Consider the following 17,979-nt stretch of genomic DNA (forward strand, 5'->3'; position numbering starts at 1 on the left):
GCGCCCACCCTCTCCGCGCACCGCAGGGTCCCCGAGGCCGCCCGAGAGCCACGCCCACGGGCTCCGGTGAACTTGGAGTCTGGCGGCGCAGAGGCTCCTGCCCGCGATGCACTGGCGGCGGCGGCGGCGGCGGCTTCCTGGTTTGAAGCTGGCCGGGTGGGGGAGACCGTGAGCCCCGGGAGGCGGGGGCAGGAGCTGGGAGGCGGGGGCAAGAGAACGCCGGGGCTGGAGCGAGCTCACCGGACGGGTCGCTCCTGCTCTCCGGGGAGAAGAGCTAGCCTGCCGCGCCCCCCGCCTCACCCCGAGAAGGGGGCGAGCTCCCCCCACCAACCCAGAAAGCGCAGCGCGCTCCCGAGGGACGATCGGGGTCTTCCCCGGGCCGCGGAGGGCTCGGAGCCAGGCTCCCCTCCTTTCCACTCGGGAGAAAGGGCGGGAGGGAAGGAGGGGAGGGAGGGAGGGGACGGTCCCACGGAGGAGGCAGAATGGCCGGTCGAGGGGGGCTCGGACGCTGCTTCCCCCCGGAGCTGTCGCCACCCCTGCGGCTGTCGCGAGGGCTGCCCTGAGCCGGGGGCTTCTCCCCCTACCTCTACCTCCCAGCTCTCCGGTGCCCGCCAGCGCGGTCTCCCCTACCGGAGGTCTCCTTCCCCCAACCCCCGACCCAGCGGCATCGGAGGCATGTCGTCCGGCAACATGAAGTTCAATGGCTATCTGAGGGTCCGCATCGGCGAGGCCGTGGGGCTGCAGCCCACTCGCTGGTCCCTGCGGCACTCGCTCTTCAAGAAGGGCCACCAGCTGCTGGACCCTTACCTGACCGTGAGCGTGGACCAGGTGCGCGTGGGCCAGACCAGCACCAAGCAGAAGACCAACAAGCCCACGTACAACGAGGAGTTCTGCGCCAACGTCACGGACGGCGGCCACCTGGAGCTGGCCGTCTTCCACGAGACGCCCCTGGGCTACGACCACTTCGTGGCCAACTGCACCCTGCAGTTCCAGGAGCTGCTGCGCACGGCCGGCGCCTCGGACACCTTCGAGGGCTGGGTGAGTAGTGGCCACCGCTCCACCTCTCCTCCTCCTCCTCTTCCATTCTCCCCCCCCCCCAAAAAAAAACACAACTCGCCGGGGGTCCCGCTTTCCCCTCGCGGCGAGGCGGAGGGAATTCCCTCCAGACTTCGGTTCGGTCCCGTCTCTGTCCCTGGTGGCCTCGGCTTGTGCAGATGCGGACCGCGGTGGATGTGTGCGGGCGCGCACAGGTGTGTCTCGGGGAAGCCCGGACACTGTCCCCCTATCCAGACCAGACCAGACCAGACGGCAGCTGTGGGCTCCGGGGCAGCCCTGGCAGGTTGGGCGGACAGAGTGACCTCCCTGAGACCTAGGGTTAGGTAGGTATCTCAGAAAGGCGGAGGGAAAAGGACAAGGCGTTGTGAAAGTGACTTGATTTCAGTAAAGGGCGCCCAGCGCGTCTCAGGAGGGAAAGCTGTGCATTCTCGCGAGTATTATTCATGGTGTTTATGGATACATGTCGGTTCAGCAGCGCAGACGTGCGCACGTGTTCCAGCATGCACGTCCATGACATCCCAGGGCTACATTGGGCAGGGACCAGAGGGAAGGCATGGGTTTGGCACGCCGGCCAACTTTGGGCTGATTGAACAGTTTTCTGAGATGAGGCATATCTCATTGTCAGCTGAGTTTGGCCAGTCCTGGGGGGGTGATTCCCGCAGCAGCATTGGCAAGCTGGTGTCTGAGAAGTGGCGGCCAGGGCGAGCGCCTTTCAGTGCAGTTTGCCCGCCCTTCCTCCCTCGCCGTGTATTGACACGTAGCTCCGGGGCAACTTCTTACTTGCCTCTGCCTTTCCCATAGTTCCCGTGAGACCAAATTTCTACTGTAAATAAAATCTCTAGAGCGCTCTTCCACAGCGTCAAAGTGCTTTTGCTTCTCAATCCTCACCGCGGACTTTGTGAAGAAGGTGCTACTGTGCTCACCCCGAGATGATGAGAAGTTAATTATAATCAAGTGGTCTGGTGGATGCAGTCCAAGGCTTAAAGGCGCGGGAGAACTTTATGATGGCCTAAGTTCTGGAAGGAGTTAGGTTAGAACCCAAGATGTGAATCAGTACTGGAAATGTTTGAAATGAACAAGTGGTGGAATCAAATGGGTAATATTATTCATTTAGGTCTGTATTTTATACTTTGAAGAATTTATAATGTTACCACACAGTCTTTAAAATCACAAGTGACGTGCAGTAGCGAACCCTTTTCTTTGAAATAGAAGTGAAAAACTACCATGACTGTATAACCTTCGTCATCAAATAATATGGAGTTCATTTTCAACTTTCTTTTGGAATTTAGAAGTGAGATAGAAAGAAATGGCTATAGTACAGTTAGAAATTTACTTTTTTTTTTTTTTTTTGAGATAGGTTCTCGCTGTGGTCAAGGCTGACCTGAAATTCAGTATGTAGTCTCAGGCTGACATCCAGTTCACCCAAGTGCTGGGATTAAAGGCATGAGCTATCATGCCTAGCTTGTTAGTTTTTTTTTTTTTTTTAGGAGTCTCACACTGTAGCCCAGGCTGGCTCAAATTTGCAGCAATCCTACTGCCTCAGCCTCCCCAGAAGTTTATATCCTATCCTGTGAATGTCTGGATGTGAACTGTACATAGGAATATGAGTGGATTTATGTGTATAATCAGGCATTAGTTGGGCAAAGTTCTAAGGATCTCCACTCTAAAGTATGGTGGCCCTAGTTGGCCATTGGCCATGAGATGCATGTTTTGTTGGAGACAGCCTAGACTGGTCTGAAGATTTGGATCACATGAGAGCTTTTAAACACCCCCGCCTTTAAAGATGCTAGATAGGAATCTCTGGCTGTGGGACTCCAGCGCCTTACTTAATGGGCTCCCTAGACAACACCAGCGAGCAGTTAAGGTTGAGAATATTGAGCCTGAATGAAGATCCAGAGATGAGGCCTGGAAGCTCATTTGCCTGAGTAGGGGGGCACATAGCTGCTTCTAATTCCCCTGGATGAATAAAGATTTCAATAAATCCCTAAGTGTCTAAATTATCCATTAGTAGCTTTTGGAAAGCAAGAGTGGTAGGATAGGTTCAGCATTTAAATTACGTTAAGCCTAATGATTGGACATATATTTATGTTCAATTAGAGCACATTCATATCTATATTGGTACGTGTATGTGTGTGTATGTTCATGTGTGTGAGTGAGGTTGCATGCCTGTCATGGCTTGAATGTGCAAGTCAGAGGACAACTTTGAGGAGTCTGTCTTCTCCTTCTAACTTGGTGGAGGCGGGGTCTCTTCTCATTCTTATTTGTTGATGGATGCATTCACCACGCTAGCTGGTCTGGGAAATTCTCTTATTTCTGCCTCCCATCTCCCTTCCAGCATGTTGGGATTATAGAAGTCCATCATGGCTTCTTTTTTACATGGGGTTTGAAAGCCCAGACTCATGCTCAGGATTGAGCAGCAAGCACTTTACCTACTGAGCCATCTGCCCAGCCCAGAGATGTATTTTTTTTTAAGGCTCTGGTTATTTCGAAACTGAGAATAGAATTAGCAGAATGTTGTTTCTTTGTTTTACTATTGATAAAATATCTGGAACTCTATGGAATGCTTTGAAAATATTAGCCTTTGTATGCCAAAAAGATTCTTTGAAGTTCAGGATTATAGAAATACTTGTGTTTCCTCATCAACTTGAAATGCATAGTTTATTCAGATAGTTGGAAATGGAGTTGAGTTTACTCCAGTTGCAAGTAGAACTACAAACTGCTGACTTCAAGAATCTAGAAACTTCATTTTTGCTAGATCATGGGAAAGGGATCTAGGTTTACTATAAAACAAAAGATGTTTTTTTTTTTTCATTAGAATAAACCAAAACCAAAAAGGAAAACAGGATTAGGCCAAAACCTGTTTTTGCTTTGTTGCCAAAAGTATTTTATACTTATTAAGAAGGTGATCACTAGCATTAGCTTTAGATCAGGTTTACTGCTATTCTCTAAGCTAGATGGGAGAAGGGCTTAGAACTGTTTTATACAGTACATACCTAGTGCCAAGCCCAATGCCTGACATAGAATCAACTCAAATGTTTGTTTACTGATTGTGCACACGTTATTTCATTCGTTATACATAGAACTTAGGAAGCCACAAGATGCAGCGGAAGAGCTTCTTTCCTTGAAACCTGTCACATCAGACACTGAACCTAGTGAAGCCTGCCTCAGACTCCAAGAGTAACCAGAAATCAGGAAAGTATAAAGAAACCAGAAGCCAGCTGTGGTGGCGCACGCCTTTAATCCCAGCATTCAGAAGGCAGAGGTAGGAGGATTGCCATGAGTTTGAAGTCACCCTGAGACTGCATAGTGAATTCCAGGTCAACCTGGGCTAGAGAGTGAAACCTTACCTCAAAACAAACAAAAACCAAACAAAACAGAACTCAGCAAAGTAGAAAACAAAAATAGGGGAAAACCAATGAAACAAAAAGCACGGAGTTTGGTAGATAAAAGATAGATGTCAAGCCAGAATAAACTAGGTGGAGGAAGGAGACAGAATACAAATGACCAGTATTAGGAATGAGGGACAGATCATCACTATAAATCCTATAGACATTATAAAGGAAAATAAGGGTATATTAAAAACAATTTTACACCTGAAAACCCCATGCTTTAGATGAAATGGCTAAATTCCTTGAAAGATAAAAGCTACCACAATTCTTCAACTAACTTGAGTAATTTCGTACCTGTTAAACTAATTGGATTTATAATTAGAAATCTTAGACTATGCAAATTCAGTGTCCCGGATGGCTTTACTACTGGCTTATATGATATGTGTAAGGAAGAAGTATTACCCACTTCATGCATATTGTTTCACAAAAACAGAAGAGAATACAACACCTCTCAGCTCTTTCCATAGTCTGAAACAATACTAGAACCCAATGGAGTCACTACAGAGCAAGAAAGCCACAGACAAGTATCCTTCACGACCAGAAATGCAGTGCTCCTTAATGTTTTGTTTTGTTTTGTTTCCAAGGTAGGGTCTTGCTCTAGCCCAGGCTGACCTGGAATTCACTATGTAGTCTCAGAGTGGCCTCAAATTCACTGCAATCCTCCTACCTCTGCCTCCAGTGTGCTGGGATTAAAGGCATGCCCCACCACACCTGACCTCCTTAAATTTTTACAAAAGAAATCCTACCACATAGCCATTGATCAAATGGGAGTCATAACCAGGACTTCAAGGTCAATTTAACATTTACAGAGCAGTCAGTGCAGCTCATATTCACAAGGTAAAACTGAAGATCTATATGATCCTCCCTTCAGAGACAGGAAACACATTTGGTAGCATTTAGTGTCCACTCATGCTCAAGTGTCTGAGCAAATTCGAAGTAGAAAACGTCTTTAGCCTGATAAAGGTCGCCCATGAGAGACCTACAGGTACTCATCTCAGGGGTGAAAGAATGAATATTATTCCCCTGGGACCCAGGAACAAGGCAAGGGTACCTGATCTTTCTGCTCTTTTTTTTTCTAACCACGTACTATAGATTTGGATCAGTGCAATAAGACAGTTTCAAGAGATAAAACACACACAGATTACAGAGGAAAAAGTGAAATTTTTTTAAAATTTTTATTAGCATTTCCCATGATTATAAAAAATCCCGTGTTAATTCCCTCCCCCCCCACTTTCTCCTTTGAAATTCCATTCTCCATCATATTACCTCCCCATAACAATCATTGTACTTACATATATACAATATCAACCTATTAAGTATGAAATTTTCTTTGTAAGCAAATGATGGCAAACAATTCTGAAACATCTAGAAAAAGGCTGCTAGGACCGACAGATGAGTTTAGCTGGTTTGCAGGATCCAAACTGCTATCCACAGATCAGCTGTGATCATATACCATAGTCGTGAGCCACTGGAAACTGAAATAAATAAATGCCACTTATCATATCAAAGATATGACGGAGAAGGGGATAAAAGATGTTCAAGACTTTTTCACTGGAAATGATAAAACATTGCTAAAGATCTAAGGATATGGATAGGTATCTACCATGTTCATGGCTGAGAGGATTCAGATTGAGTAAAGTTCATGTAATCCCATTTATTATCTAAGATTTGTCAATGAAATTGGCAGACTGATTCTAAAATTTATATAGAAATGTAAAGGAACTTCACTGGCCTAAGAACAATTTTGAAAAATAGTGAATTGAGGGATTTTCCTGATCTGGTCTAAGAGTTTACTGTAGTGCCACCACAATCCAGATCACGTGTTGTTGGAAAAAAGAAGTCCTATAGGCCAGTGAAACAGAAAAGAGTCTAGAAATAAGTTCACACACATAATGGTCAATTGACTTTTGACAAAGGTGCCAGGAAGACAGTTCAGTGGAGGGCATGTCAATCTTCTCAACAGTCTTCTCAACCTGGATGACTGGACAGCCACATGTAGAAACAGGGCTGTGACCCTTAGCTCATATCATATGCCAAAATTAATTCAGCAATGTGTTAGAGACTTAAATGTAAGAGTTTGTAAAATAAGGGCTGGAGAGATGGCTTAGTGGTTAAGCGCTTGCCTATGAAGCCTAAGGACCCCGGTTCGAGGCTGGGTTCCCCAGGTCCCACGTTAGCCAGATGCACAAGGGGGCGCACGCATCTGGAGTTCGTTTGCAGAGGCTGGAAGCCCTGGCGCGCCCATCCTCTCTCTCTCCCTCTATCTGTCTTTCTCCCTGTGTCTGTCACTCTCAAATAAATAAATAAAAAATGAACAAAAAAATATTAAAAAAAAGAGTTTGTAAAATAAGAAAATAAAGAAGAAAATTTTAGTGACTTTATGTTTAACCTCCCCCCTAGAAAAGACAAATCCCTAAAGCCCCAGTTATTAAAAGCATTGGAGGGCTGGAGAGATGGCTCAGCAGTTAAGGTGTTTGTCTGCAAAGCCAAAGGAACCTGGTTTGACTCTCCAGGACCCATGTAAGCCAGATGCGCAAGGCAGTGCACATGTCTAGAGTTTGTTTGCAGTGGCTGGAGGCCACTGGCATGACCATTCTCTCTCCCTTTCTCTGCTTCTTTCTCTCTCTCTCTCATATAAATAAATAAAAATTTTTAAAAAGTTCTGGAGCCCATTGTGGTGGTGTATGCTTTTAATCCCAACACTTGGGAGGTAGAGGTAGGCAGATCACCATGAGTTCAAGGCCACTCAGAGACTGCGTAGTGAATTCAAGTCAGCCTGGGCTAGAGCGAAACCTTACCTTGAAAAAAACAAAGCCACTGGACATTGTTAAAACTAAAAAGTATTATTATTACTTTTTAAAAAATATTTTATTTATTTATTTATTTGAGAGAGAGAAAGAGGGGGAGAGAGAGAGAGAGAGAGAGAGGAAATGGACATGCCAGGGCCTCCATCCACTGCAAATGAACTCCAGATGTATGTGACCCCTTGTACATCTGGCATATGTGTATCCTGGAGAATCGAACCAGGATCCTTTGGCATTGCAGGCGAACACACATTAACCCTTAACCGCTAAGCTATCTCTCCAACCCCTAAAAGTATCATTTCTTAAAGGATTTCTTTTTTCTTTCTTTTTATGTTTTTATTTTTATTTTTATTTTTTGAGGTAGGGCTAGGTTTTCATTCTAGTCCAGGCTGACCTGGAGTTTACTATGTAGTCTCAGGGTGGCCTTGAACTCATGGTGATCCTCCTACTTCTGCCTCCCGAGTGCTAGGATTAAAGGTGTGTGCCACCACGCCCAGCTCTCTTAAAGGATTTCTAAGAAAATGAAAACAAGCCAAAGACTGGGAGAATATATTTGCATCAAATAAATTAGAGTACTTATAACAAATATATAAAATAACTCTTAAGACTCAATAGTAATGAGACACCCAATTTAAAAAATGAGTCATATACTTGAATAAGTACCTTCATGGCAAATAGCACATTGTAAGATACTGGTGATCAGTTACTGAGGAAATGCAAATGAAAAGAAAAATATCAGTGTTTCCACTAAGAGGCTGAAATTAGTAAGACTGACCCTCACATATGTTGGTGACAAAGTAGATCGATAGAGATTTTCTCTCTTTTTTTTTTTCTGGGGGCTGGCAGGGACTCACTCTAGCTTTGGCTGACCTGGAATTTACTTTGTAGCCCCAGGCTTACCTTGAACTCACAACAGTCCTTCTACCTCAGCCTCCCTTGTGCTAGGATTTAAAGGTGATTGCCACCACACCCAGTTGCAGTTTCTTAAAATCTTAATATATGCTAGTAGCTCCTGAACTGCAAAGTCACGTGATGGCTAACAGAGGAATGTCTAAAGAAATTGGGGCATATCCATACCTTGTACTCAATCAAAAGAGATAAACAGTGCTTTTGTTTGCTTGTTTTTTGTTTTTGTTTTTTTGAGGTGGGGTCTAGCTCTAGCCCAGGCTGATCTGGAATTCACTATGTAGTCTCAGGGAGGCCTCGAACTCATGGTGGTCTTCCTACATCTGCTTCCCAAGTGCTTGGATTAAAGGCACGGGCCCCCACACCCAGCTCAAGATGAACTGTTGATATGCACGGCAACATAGAAACTCTGGGTACTTATGCAGTGTGACAAAGGCCAGACCCTCACTGCTGCAAAGGAGAGTATGTGCTGTATGATCCCACTATGTAAAATTCTGAAAAACGAACTCACGTCTATGGTAACAGAAAGGACATGGAAATGAAGCACAGAGGGGACAGAGGCATGGATTATTGTGGGGGATAAGGGAATGGGGGGGGCAGATGAATATGTTCATTATTTTGATTGTGATGATGAATTCAGGCTTATGTATGTCAGAGCTTGTAAAATAGTTTACCTTACTATGCACATGTTAGCTCATATATACTTAAGAAAGCTTTAGGGCAAAATGTAAAGATTTATCATCACCCCCCCCCCCTTTTTGTGCTGAAGATGTTAAAAGGCTGCTAGAAAATTAGATTTGAGCCAAATTTGACTTGAAAACTGCATGGCCTCTTTAGTGCAAGAAATGTTTATCAGAGCAGGATCTTCAAACACCCAAACCATAATGCAACACATTTATTAAATTAGTTTCTGGTTTTTGGACACAGTTTCATTTTCTAAATTATCACTGCCCGTCTTCCCCCCCCCCCACCCAAGCTTCTTCTAGAATTTGTTTCTTTTGTATAATTTCTTGGACTTCTGAAGACTGAAGGTTTGCCCAAGTTGACACTGTTTCCTTCTTTCTCGTACTTGCTGGCCCTTCGCTGACTTTCCAAATGGAGACTGGCATCTAGTACTTAATGCTGAGGCTGGAGGACATGGGGGGAGGCTACAGGAATGAGGCTGCGTCATGGAAAGACCTTGGCGCCCCCTCAGGAAGGAAGGACCTGCTTGGCGGGATCCCAGGCTGTTTTCCTGTTCAACCCTCCCAAAGACATTCTGTTCCGTGCAGCCCTGGAGGAGGGCTATTTTCTCTGTTTCTCAGCGAGGTACCTGTTTTGTAGGCCCCTCAGGTAAAGCAGCTAGGCTACCATTCACCAGGGCAGTCACTTGTGTTATCTTTTCCCTTGATTCTTGGACCCAGGTGCATGAATTTAGAACACAAAAACTCTTCCACATTCTCTACCTAGAAGTTTATTCTCTTTTGTACCTGGTAATACAGTTACTCCTTCACAGTTGACTTTTAAAAATATATTTTTATTTATTTATAAGCCGAGAAATATAGAAGAGAGAAGGACAGAGAGAATGGGCATGCCAGGGCCTCCAGCTGCTGCAAGGAGACTCCAGATGCATGTGCCACTTTGTGCATCTGGCTTTATGTGAGTGCTGGGGAATTGAACTCAGGTTGTTTAGCTTTGCACGCAAGCGCCATAACCACTGGGCCACCTCTCCAGCCCCACGATTGAATTTTCTTCTGAGCCTGTTGTAGGGAGTGTCTTAATTGTGAGCTTAGGGAGAAATGTATCTCAGAATCTCTAGGGAAGTCTCTTGCAGTGTATGTGCATTGCATTGGCTGTACCGTTTCTTTCATTTCATTGAGAGTTGAAGCAACTGCAGCGGGGCGGGGGGCTCATCACTTCACATCATGCGCGGGTGGCTTGGATGCTTTTCTCCTTGAGCCATTTCCTGGCCGTGTATCTTGTCAGTCTTCATTGTACTCATCCCTCTCTGAGATTGACTCACTTATCATACTTTCCTCTTTGTTTATTCCCCCACCCCATGTGCTGGGGGATTGACCCCAAGTCTCATATTCATGCTTGGCAAGTGTCTACCACCGAGCCACATCCCTAGATCTTACATCTTAGCCCTTTAAAGTCGAAACCCTTGGGGAGCAAGGAAACCACCTTTCTTTGCCACCGTCTTAACCCAGCGTTGTGAGTGGTATCTGCTACGGGCACTAAATATTCACCTCACCAAATGAAATTTTATGGGATTTGGGGACAGGTTCTATGTATTTGCTATAGGGATATTGTAAGATAAACATTTTATTCATTGTCTTGAAAGAATTAAGTGAAAATAATTGAGGAGTAGCCATCAATGTAGATAGCACCCCTCTTCTAAATCAATCAGTGACATACGAATATGTGCTCAGAGATTGGTCCAGGCTTTTAGTGCCCTCTGTACATGGCAATAGAGCAAAATGCTATAGGTGAAAAATTCCTTCAGATGTGGTGGCGCACGCCTTTAATCCCAGCACTCATGAGACAGAGGTAGGAGGATCACCATGAGTTCGAGGCCACCCTCTGAAACTACATAGTGAATTCCAGGTTAGCCTGGGCTAGAGTGAGACCCTACGTCAAAAAAACAAAAACAAATTCCTTTTTTTTTCATTTAAAAAGTCTATAGTTTTCAAATTTGTAATGCATGGTAAATGCTTTCCATTATAATTTTCTAATAAATATTTTACTTCTATTTGCAAGGAGTGACAGAAAGAGAATACTGATGTGCCAGGGCCTCTAGCCACTTCAAATGACCTCCAGATGCATGTGCAACTCTGTGCATCTGGTTTTACGTGGATACTGGGGAATCTAACCAGGTTGCTAGGCATTGCAGGAAAGCACCTTAATTGCTTCCCCAGCCCCCTCCAGTGTAATTTTTTAGCTCAGTGTTAAATATGGAGCAAGGCTAAAGTAAGGTTGAGGTTCAGCCTTGGAGTGCTGCTGAGGTTGGTGGTGGAGCATGAATCATTGTATCTTATGCAACTGTTGGTATAGTTTGGTGCCTAATGAGTGTTTAGAGTGGTGACTAGTGATGGCAAAAGTATGATGTGTTTTTATGAGGTGGGTAGTGTTTACTTAGAGTCAGGATTTTCTGGAGTCTTTTTTTCTCTCATAAAACAATCTTCTGTATGTTGACTTCTATGTTCCATTTTATTAGAATGTGGTAAAAAATGGGCCCTGAGTAGAAGAAAGAGTACCCAACCACTGTTTTCCCCTCTAAGCATTTCTGTATGCAAAGACCTTTGTCAACCTGATAGCCATTCCTTTACTTAACACTCTTCCATAATTCACCACTGATTGATAAAGCTCGGAGTCTTTGAGATGATTTATATTGTTCCCCATGATCTTGCCCCTGATTTTTTCTTGAGCCTTAAGTTTCACCTTTCTGCAGTCCACAGTGAGCCTCTCTCGGCTCCTTAAAGGCCACACATCATGGTGCTAACTCTTCCCCATACCTCAGGTTTCATCAGATACATTATTTTCACAGAAAACCTTCCCCGACATGCATAGGCTGGATTTGGTCCACTTTAGCTTCTTCTCAGCATCCTGAGGTCTCCAGCCTGAGGGAATGGATGTATGAACAGGTCGCCTCCCCTGGAGGTGTATATTGCTCAGGAGGAGTTTACATTCACCCTAACTGCTTTGCAGGTCTAAGACTGTTAAGCATTTCTATCTGAAACACATGGTGCTCTCCCCTGGTGAGCCAGCGGAAGATTCCTTTGTAGGGGGAGGTAAACTGGGGATAGAAAATCAACAAGCAGAAGCAGCCATGAACTTACAGCACAGAAGGAAGTCCTCAGAGACACCCCGGTTTGGGGAGGTCAGGAGTATTTTCCTGGAAGGACCACATGGGCTGCTTGTTACCACTCTAGTGCTCCTGCATAGATAGCGATGGCTTGCTTCACATAAGTGATGGAAAAATCTTTCCTCAGAAGGAGGCTTCTGACCTCATAATGTTCTCTCTCCAAGAGACATTGCAGGGGACCTTTGAAAGGGAAATATCTCTGACCACAGAGGTATTTCCATCTTTGGAAAGTTTGGGAGGGAGCTAAATTTTATTAAAAAAATTTTAATTAATTAATTTATTTCTTTGCAAGAGAGGCAGGTGAGAAATAATGGGCACGAAAGGGCCTCCAGCCACTGCAAATGAACTTCAGATGCATGTGCTACCTTGTGCATCTGTCTTATGTGAGCTCTGGGGAATCAAATCTGGGTCCTTTGGCTTTGCAGGCAAGTACCTTAACTGTTAAGCCATCTCTTCAGCCCAGAACTGAGTATTTAATGCCACAAATAAATAATCTGCAACTCTCAAAGACATAAAGAATCATACCGTGGTTGAACCACAAAGTATCTCAAGGCTTTTACTATTTATTTATTTTTAATTTTTTAATTGTCATTTTTTTATTTGCAAGGAGAGAGAGAAAACTCCAGATGCACATACTACTCTGTGCGTCTGGATTTATGTGGGTACTGGGGTACTGGGTCCAGGACATCACTCTTTGTAAGCAAATGCCTTAACTGCTGAGCCATCTCTCTAGTCCAAGGCTTTTTGAAAGTTTGTTTTGTTTGATGTGCGTGTTCATATTTGTGCATGTAGACACACATGTGCCACGGCCAGCATATGGAAGTCAGAGGACAACCTTCAGTAGTCAGTCCTCACCTTCTTCCTCCCTTAAGGCACGGTCTCTTGTTCACCAGCCCATATGCCAGGCTAGACAGTTTGGGAGCTTCCAGGAGGATTTAGCTGTCCTTGCCTTCCATCTTTTATTTATTTATTTGAGAGATAGAAAGAGAGAGAGAGAGAGAGAGAGAGAGAGAGAGAGAGAGAGAGAGAGAGAAAATGTGCACACTAGGGCCTGTAGCCACTGGAAATGAACTCCAAACACATCCACCACCTTTTGCATCTGGCTTACATAGGTCCTGGGGAATAGAACCTGGGTCCTTTGGCTTTGCAGGCAAGCGCCTTAAACCACTAAGCCATCTCTTCAGCCTGGCTTCCAGTCTTTTTATTTTATTTTATTTGAAAGCAATGGACAGAGAGAGAGGCAAAAAGGCAGAGAGAGAGAGAGAATGGGCACACTAGGGCCTCCAGCCATTCCAAAGAACTCCAGATGCATACGCCACCTTGTGCATCTGGCTTACATGGATCCTGAGGAATCAAGCCTCGAACCAAGCTCCTTAGGCTTCACAGGCAAGCGCTTAACCGCTAAGCCATCTATCTCTTCAGCCCATGGCTTCCAGCTTTTTAACTGGAGCTCTGCACTCAGGGACTCATCTGTGTAACAAACACTTTATCCACTGAGCTTTCTCCCTAACCCAGAGCACCTTACGATTTATATGGATCATGAATCAGATGTTGACCTGAAAGAACACCTAGTCCAGAAACCACCCGAACAAAAAGCCTGCCAGCTCTCAGGCCACAGACAGCCTGCAGGTGCGGTCATTCGGCACAGACGTTTCAATGGGAATGAAAGGCACCTACTGCCATGACACCCCGGCGTGCCACGGACTCCACCCCTCCCTGTTAGAAGCTAGTCCTTTGACTCAACCCTTTTGAGTCCTGGGAGGTTCGGGAGTCCTTGACATCATAGCTCATGCCTTTGTTTTTAGAATATGGGAAACAAAGTTCCAGCGCAAGCATTACTATCGCTGCAGCTCACAGGAAATGTGAACAAACATGTGCACATTTAATGTCTGCACCCCGTGCATGCAAAGTACAAAAGTAGTTTACTTAGTTTTATTAAGTAATTTTTAACTACATTCCATGTATATTTAGATACCTACTTATATCAACATATATTTGTGTTGTACAATTTCAGAGAAAGCTGGCTTACTTATATCTATGTTGGGCAGTTAATGTTTACTGCATAGTATTAAGTATCATATTAAATAGACTTTCAAGCTGGGTGTGATGGCACACACCTTTAATCCTAGCACTTGGGAAACAGAAGTAAGAAGATCACTGTGAGTTCCAGGACAGCCTGGGCTAGAGTGAGACCCTACCTCAAGAAACCCAAAGGTCAAAACAAAATAAAACAAAACAAAAAAACAGACTTTCTTTGGCCTTCGGGAGATAGCTCAGTCAGTAAAGTACTTGTCTGCCCTGCAAGAGGACTTAAGTTGGATCCCCAGAAATCACATGAAAAATATAAGTTGGGGCTGGAGAGATGGCTTAGCAGTTAAGGCGCTTGCCCGCGAAGCCGAAGGACCTATGTTTGATTCCCCAGAATCCATGTAAACCAGATGCACATGGTAGCACATGCATCTGGAGCCTGTTTGCAGTGGCTGGAGGCCCTGGTACACCCATCCTCCCCCCTCCCTCTCATGCTTGCCTGTGGTGCTGGCTGCGTGGGGGTGTCTCTCTGCTTGGATCTATGAAAGGGGGTCAGCCTCTTCCACCATTCGATGGAACTTCTCTGCACCCGTAAGCCTGAAATAAATCCCTTTCTGCCATAAACTGTGTCTGATTTTGAAGTTCATCCCAGCAATGTGAAGCTGACTACATGTCAGTGAGACCCTTTCTCAAAAAACTGTGGAGGGTACCTGAGGTTGTCCTCTGGCCTCCACGTGCATGTATATACACAGATGGACATGCTCCTGCACAAACATGCGCATGCACATATACATATACACAACATAACAAAAGGAAGAAAAAGCGAAAAGACCGCTTTTATATTCTATGATTTTTGTGGTGTTGGGAATTGAACCCAGAGCCTCATGCATGCTGGGCAAACACCTCTGTGTTTTAGTATACATGTAACAGGGTACTTGGGGTCCAGGAAAATCCATGAATCCCAAACTCTAGGGTTTTTTTTTTGTTTTTGTTTTTTCAAGGTAGGGTCTCACTCTAGCCCAAGCTGACCTGAAATTCACTATGGATTATTTCTAATTTTAGCCAAATAATTGGATAAAAGGCTGAGAAGGGTAATTATTAAATTATTATATTTATTGAGGGAAGCCCAGAGCCAAGGAAAGGCACCCACATGGCTACAGATCCCACGTGGAGGGCCTGGAAAAAAACCATGGAATGAAAAGAGAGAAAAGAAAGTGCAAGGAGCTCCTGCCACATAGGGAGCTGGAGGGGATAAAGGAGCCCATGTAGAGAATAAAGGTGAGGGGACCCTACCCTCAGCTCAACTTGGCTGGGTCTGGGCCAAGCCAGCCCAGGCCCAGCCAAGGAAAAAACTCACCCACAGCTGGAAGTTCCCAAGCGGTCAGAGAGCCTGCCCTCCTCTTGCAAAGGTGTTTATAACCTTATAGTGGTGGGCCGTCTTCCGGCTCAGGTGAACCAGAGGAACAGCTGGTTGGTTAGGGCTGGAGGCTGTCTCTGGAAGAGGCTAGCCCTGGCACCAAGTTTCAGGGGGCTGAACTTGATCAACCACAATGTTTAAATCCTAGGATGGACCTCCCTCCCAGGAGGGGTTCTGGTTGTTTGTAGAAAAACAGGTCTAGGGAACTAGGCAAGAGATAAGAAGTCAGATCATCTTCCATTTCTAGCAAGTGCAGACTTTCCTGCCTTTTTTATTTTCAGAGATCCAGTTACCCTAACCGTACCCCCCATCACATACTTTATAGCAAGATGAGTGCTGTGCTCTCTGGGAGCCCGGAGATGGGCTCAGCACATGACTTTGTCACCAGTCAGCTCGAATGTGAGGCAAGCCTCTACGTATCAGAGTCTCAGTTCCCTGGCTTTCATCATGAGCACTGCACTGGGATACCTCTAAGGATCCTCCCAACAGCACAGACTTTGCCTCCATGCTTTAGGGAGTTACATCAGTTTTTCCCTTTTTGAGTACCAGGTTTGGTTTTCAGCAGTCCAAATGAATTATGTCTTATCCGAGGTAATAACTCCTAAGGATTAAATTGGCCCAAATCAAAATTGCTCCGGCTTGGAGAGCCTTTAGCCTCTGTCCAAGTGACTTGTCCAGCATTGACGGTGGTGGTATTATTTCCTTGGCTGGGAATCAGCCCTAAGTAATTGCTGTGAGTCCTCAGGTCGAATCCTGTGGTTGTATTTCCTAATTTACATTAGTGTACTCGCTGCTTGTTGTGTGGGACGACTGTAAGTTATGCCCCTGTTAGCAAGTGCCACAGAGACACCGAGAAGCCCACTGCTTGAGCTTTTGCTTGAAGCCATTTTCACTAGCGTGGTAATTAAAGCTTTGTAGTCTCAAAGTGTTGGTAGCCACCAGTCTATCTTTCCACCCTAGATAATGACAAATGCTATAACCCACTTGTAGGGCAGACATTTTAATTTGATGGAGGAATGAGCCCAAGGGGATTGGCTATCAACAGAGCTGGATTACTATGCTGAAGAGTTTTATAAAGCAGGAAGTTTTTTTTGCGTATCACAGTTCTGTTTCCAGGACTTTATCACAGTTACTCTGCTAGTCTGAATCTGTAGCACCAGTACACTGGAACAATGAAGTCATATGTGGGACTTTCATAGTAGAAAGACCATTTAGCAGGGACTTACCACCAGTGTCTTCATTATGCACTGCCGTATTTTTAAAAAATATATTTATTTATTTGCAAACACACACACAGATAGAGACACAAGAGGAGTGAGACAGGAAGAAATAAAGGAAGGAATTGGAAAGAAGAGAATGGGAGTGTCAGGGCCTCCAGCTGCTGCAAATGAACTCCAGATGCATGTGCCACTGTGTATTTGGTTTTATGTGGGTACTGGGGAATCGAACCTGGTTCATTAGACTTTGCAGGCAAGTGCTTTAATTGCTGAGCCCTCTCTTCAGCCCTGTATGCTGCCTTATTAAAAGTTCCTTTCATTTCATGTTTTACCCTTGTACATCTTTGACCTTGCAGGCAGAGAGAAACACTTTGTCGGTTACCATCCGTGTATAGTTTGTGCCTATGGTTAGAAAGGAAGAAATTCTCCTGAGGATAGAACCATGGTCAACAAGAGACCCTCATAATTGCACTAATAAAATCAGTCATTTGGGGCTAATGTGAGGCATGGTCCTTTCAGATACAGGCTCTGTTCTCAGTGCATAAGCCAGAACCACTAGGTTGCATGCAGAGCACCGTCTGCATCTCTCTCATAGTGCATAAGTATGGTACTGTGGCCGCTGACTACATGCTGTGCTTCGGTAAGTTGTCTGATGTCAGGTGTGGGCAGCGTCAGTGCTGTGGTTCTCACAGCAGCAGAGCTCAGTAGTTCCATTAGACGCTGAGCACTCACTGCCTTCTGCTTTCTGGAGATCTATCTGCTGAGGCTCCGATTGCGGCCCTGAGATGGTTCTTGGAAGAGCACCCAAAAGTCACACTTGCATTAGCATAATTCCCTAAACGGGACATGTTTATTCACAAGCTGTGTGCCTTCTGGATGTGTCGGTGTTTCTGTCTGTTGCATTATGGTTGGGAGAGTTGAGAGCAGGCTCCAAGTTAGGCAGGTGCTTCTGGACTGTCATAGCCCTGGATGGTGAAAGCGGTGAACCCTGTCTAGAAAAATAAGCCTGTGTGCATACATACTGACCACATTCTTGCAAAAATGCCCCCAGAATAGTGGTCCCCTGAAACCCGAATTTAGATGATATAGGGCTACAGGTAAAGACACCAGTTGAAAAATAATAGGTGTGTGTGTGTTTTGTGTATGGGTGTGTGTGTGTATGTTTTGTGTATGGGGGTGTGTGCATGTTTGTATATGTATGGACGCATGTGTGTGTGGGTGTATATATGTTGGTATGCCAGAGGCTGACATCTTCCTCAACTGCCCTACTCCTTACTTATTTAAAAAATACTTCTATTTACTTATTTACAAGCAGAGA

At 45.0% G+C, this 17,979-nt stretch overlaps 1 protein-coding gene across 1 annotated transcript in view; it reads left to right on the forward strand.

The window, feature by feature from the left end:
- The first annotated feature begins 475 nt into the window (after positions 1-475).
- The window catches only part of Prkch (protein kinase C eta), a 269,722-nt gene continuing 252,218 nt past the window's right edge, over positions 476-17,979 (forward strand). Inside the window, exon 1 of the mRNA XM_004649245.2 lies at positions 476-1,038. Coding sequence (XP_004649302.1) covers positions 676-1,038 — 363 coding nt within the window. The 5' untranslated portion in view covers positions 476-675. The remainder of the gene's footprint in view (positions 1,039-17,979) is intronic.

The sequence above is a fragment of the Jaculus jaculus genome, chromosome 7, assembly GCF_020740685.1.
Source record: "Jaculus jaculus isolate mJacJac1 chromosome 7, mJacJac1.mat.Y.cur, whole genome shotgun sequence".
Lineage (NCBI taxonomy): Eukaryota > Metazoa > Chordata > Mammalia > Rodentia > Dipodidae > Jaculus > Jaculus jaculus.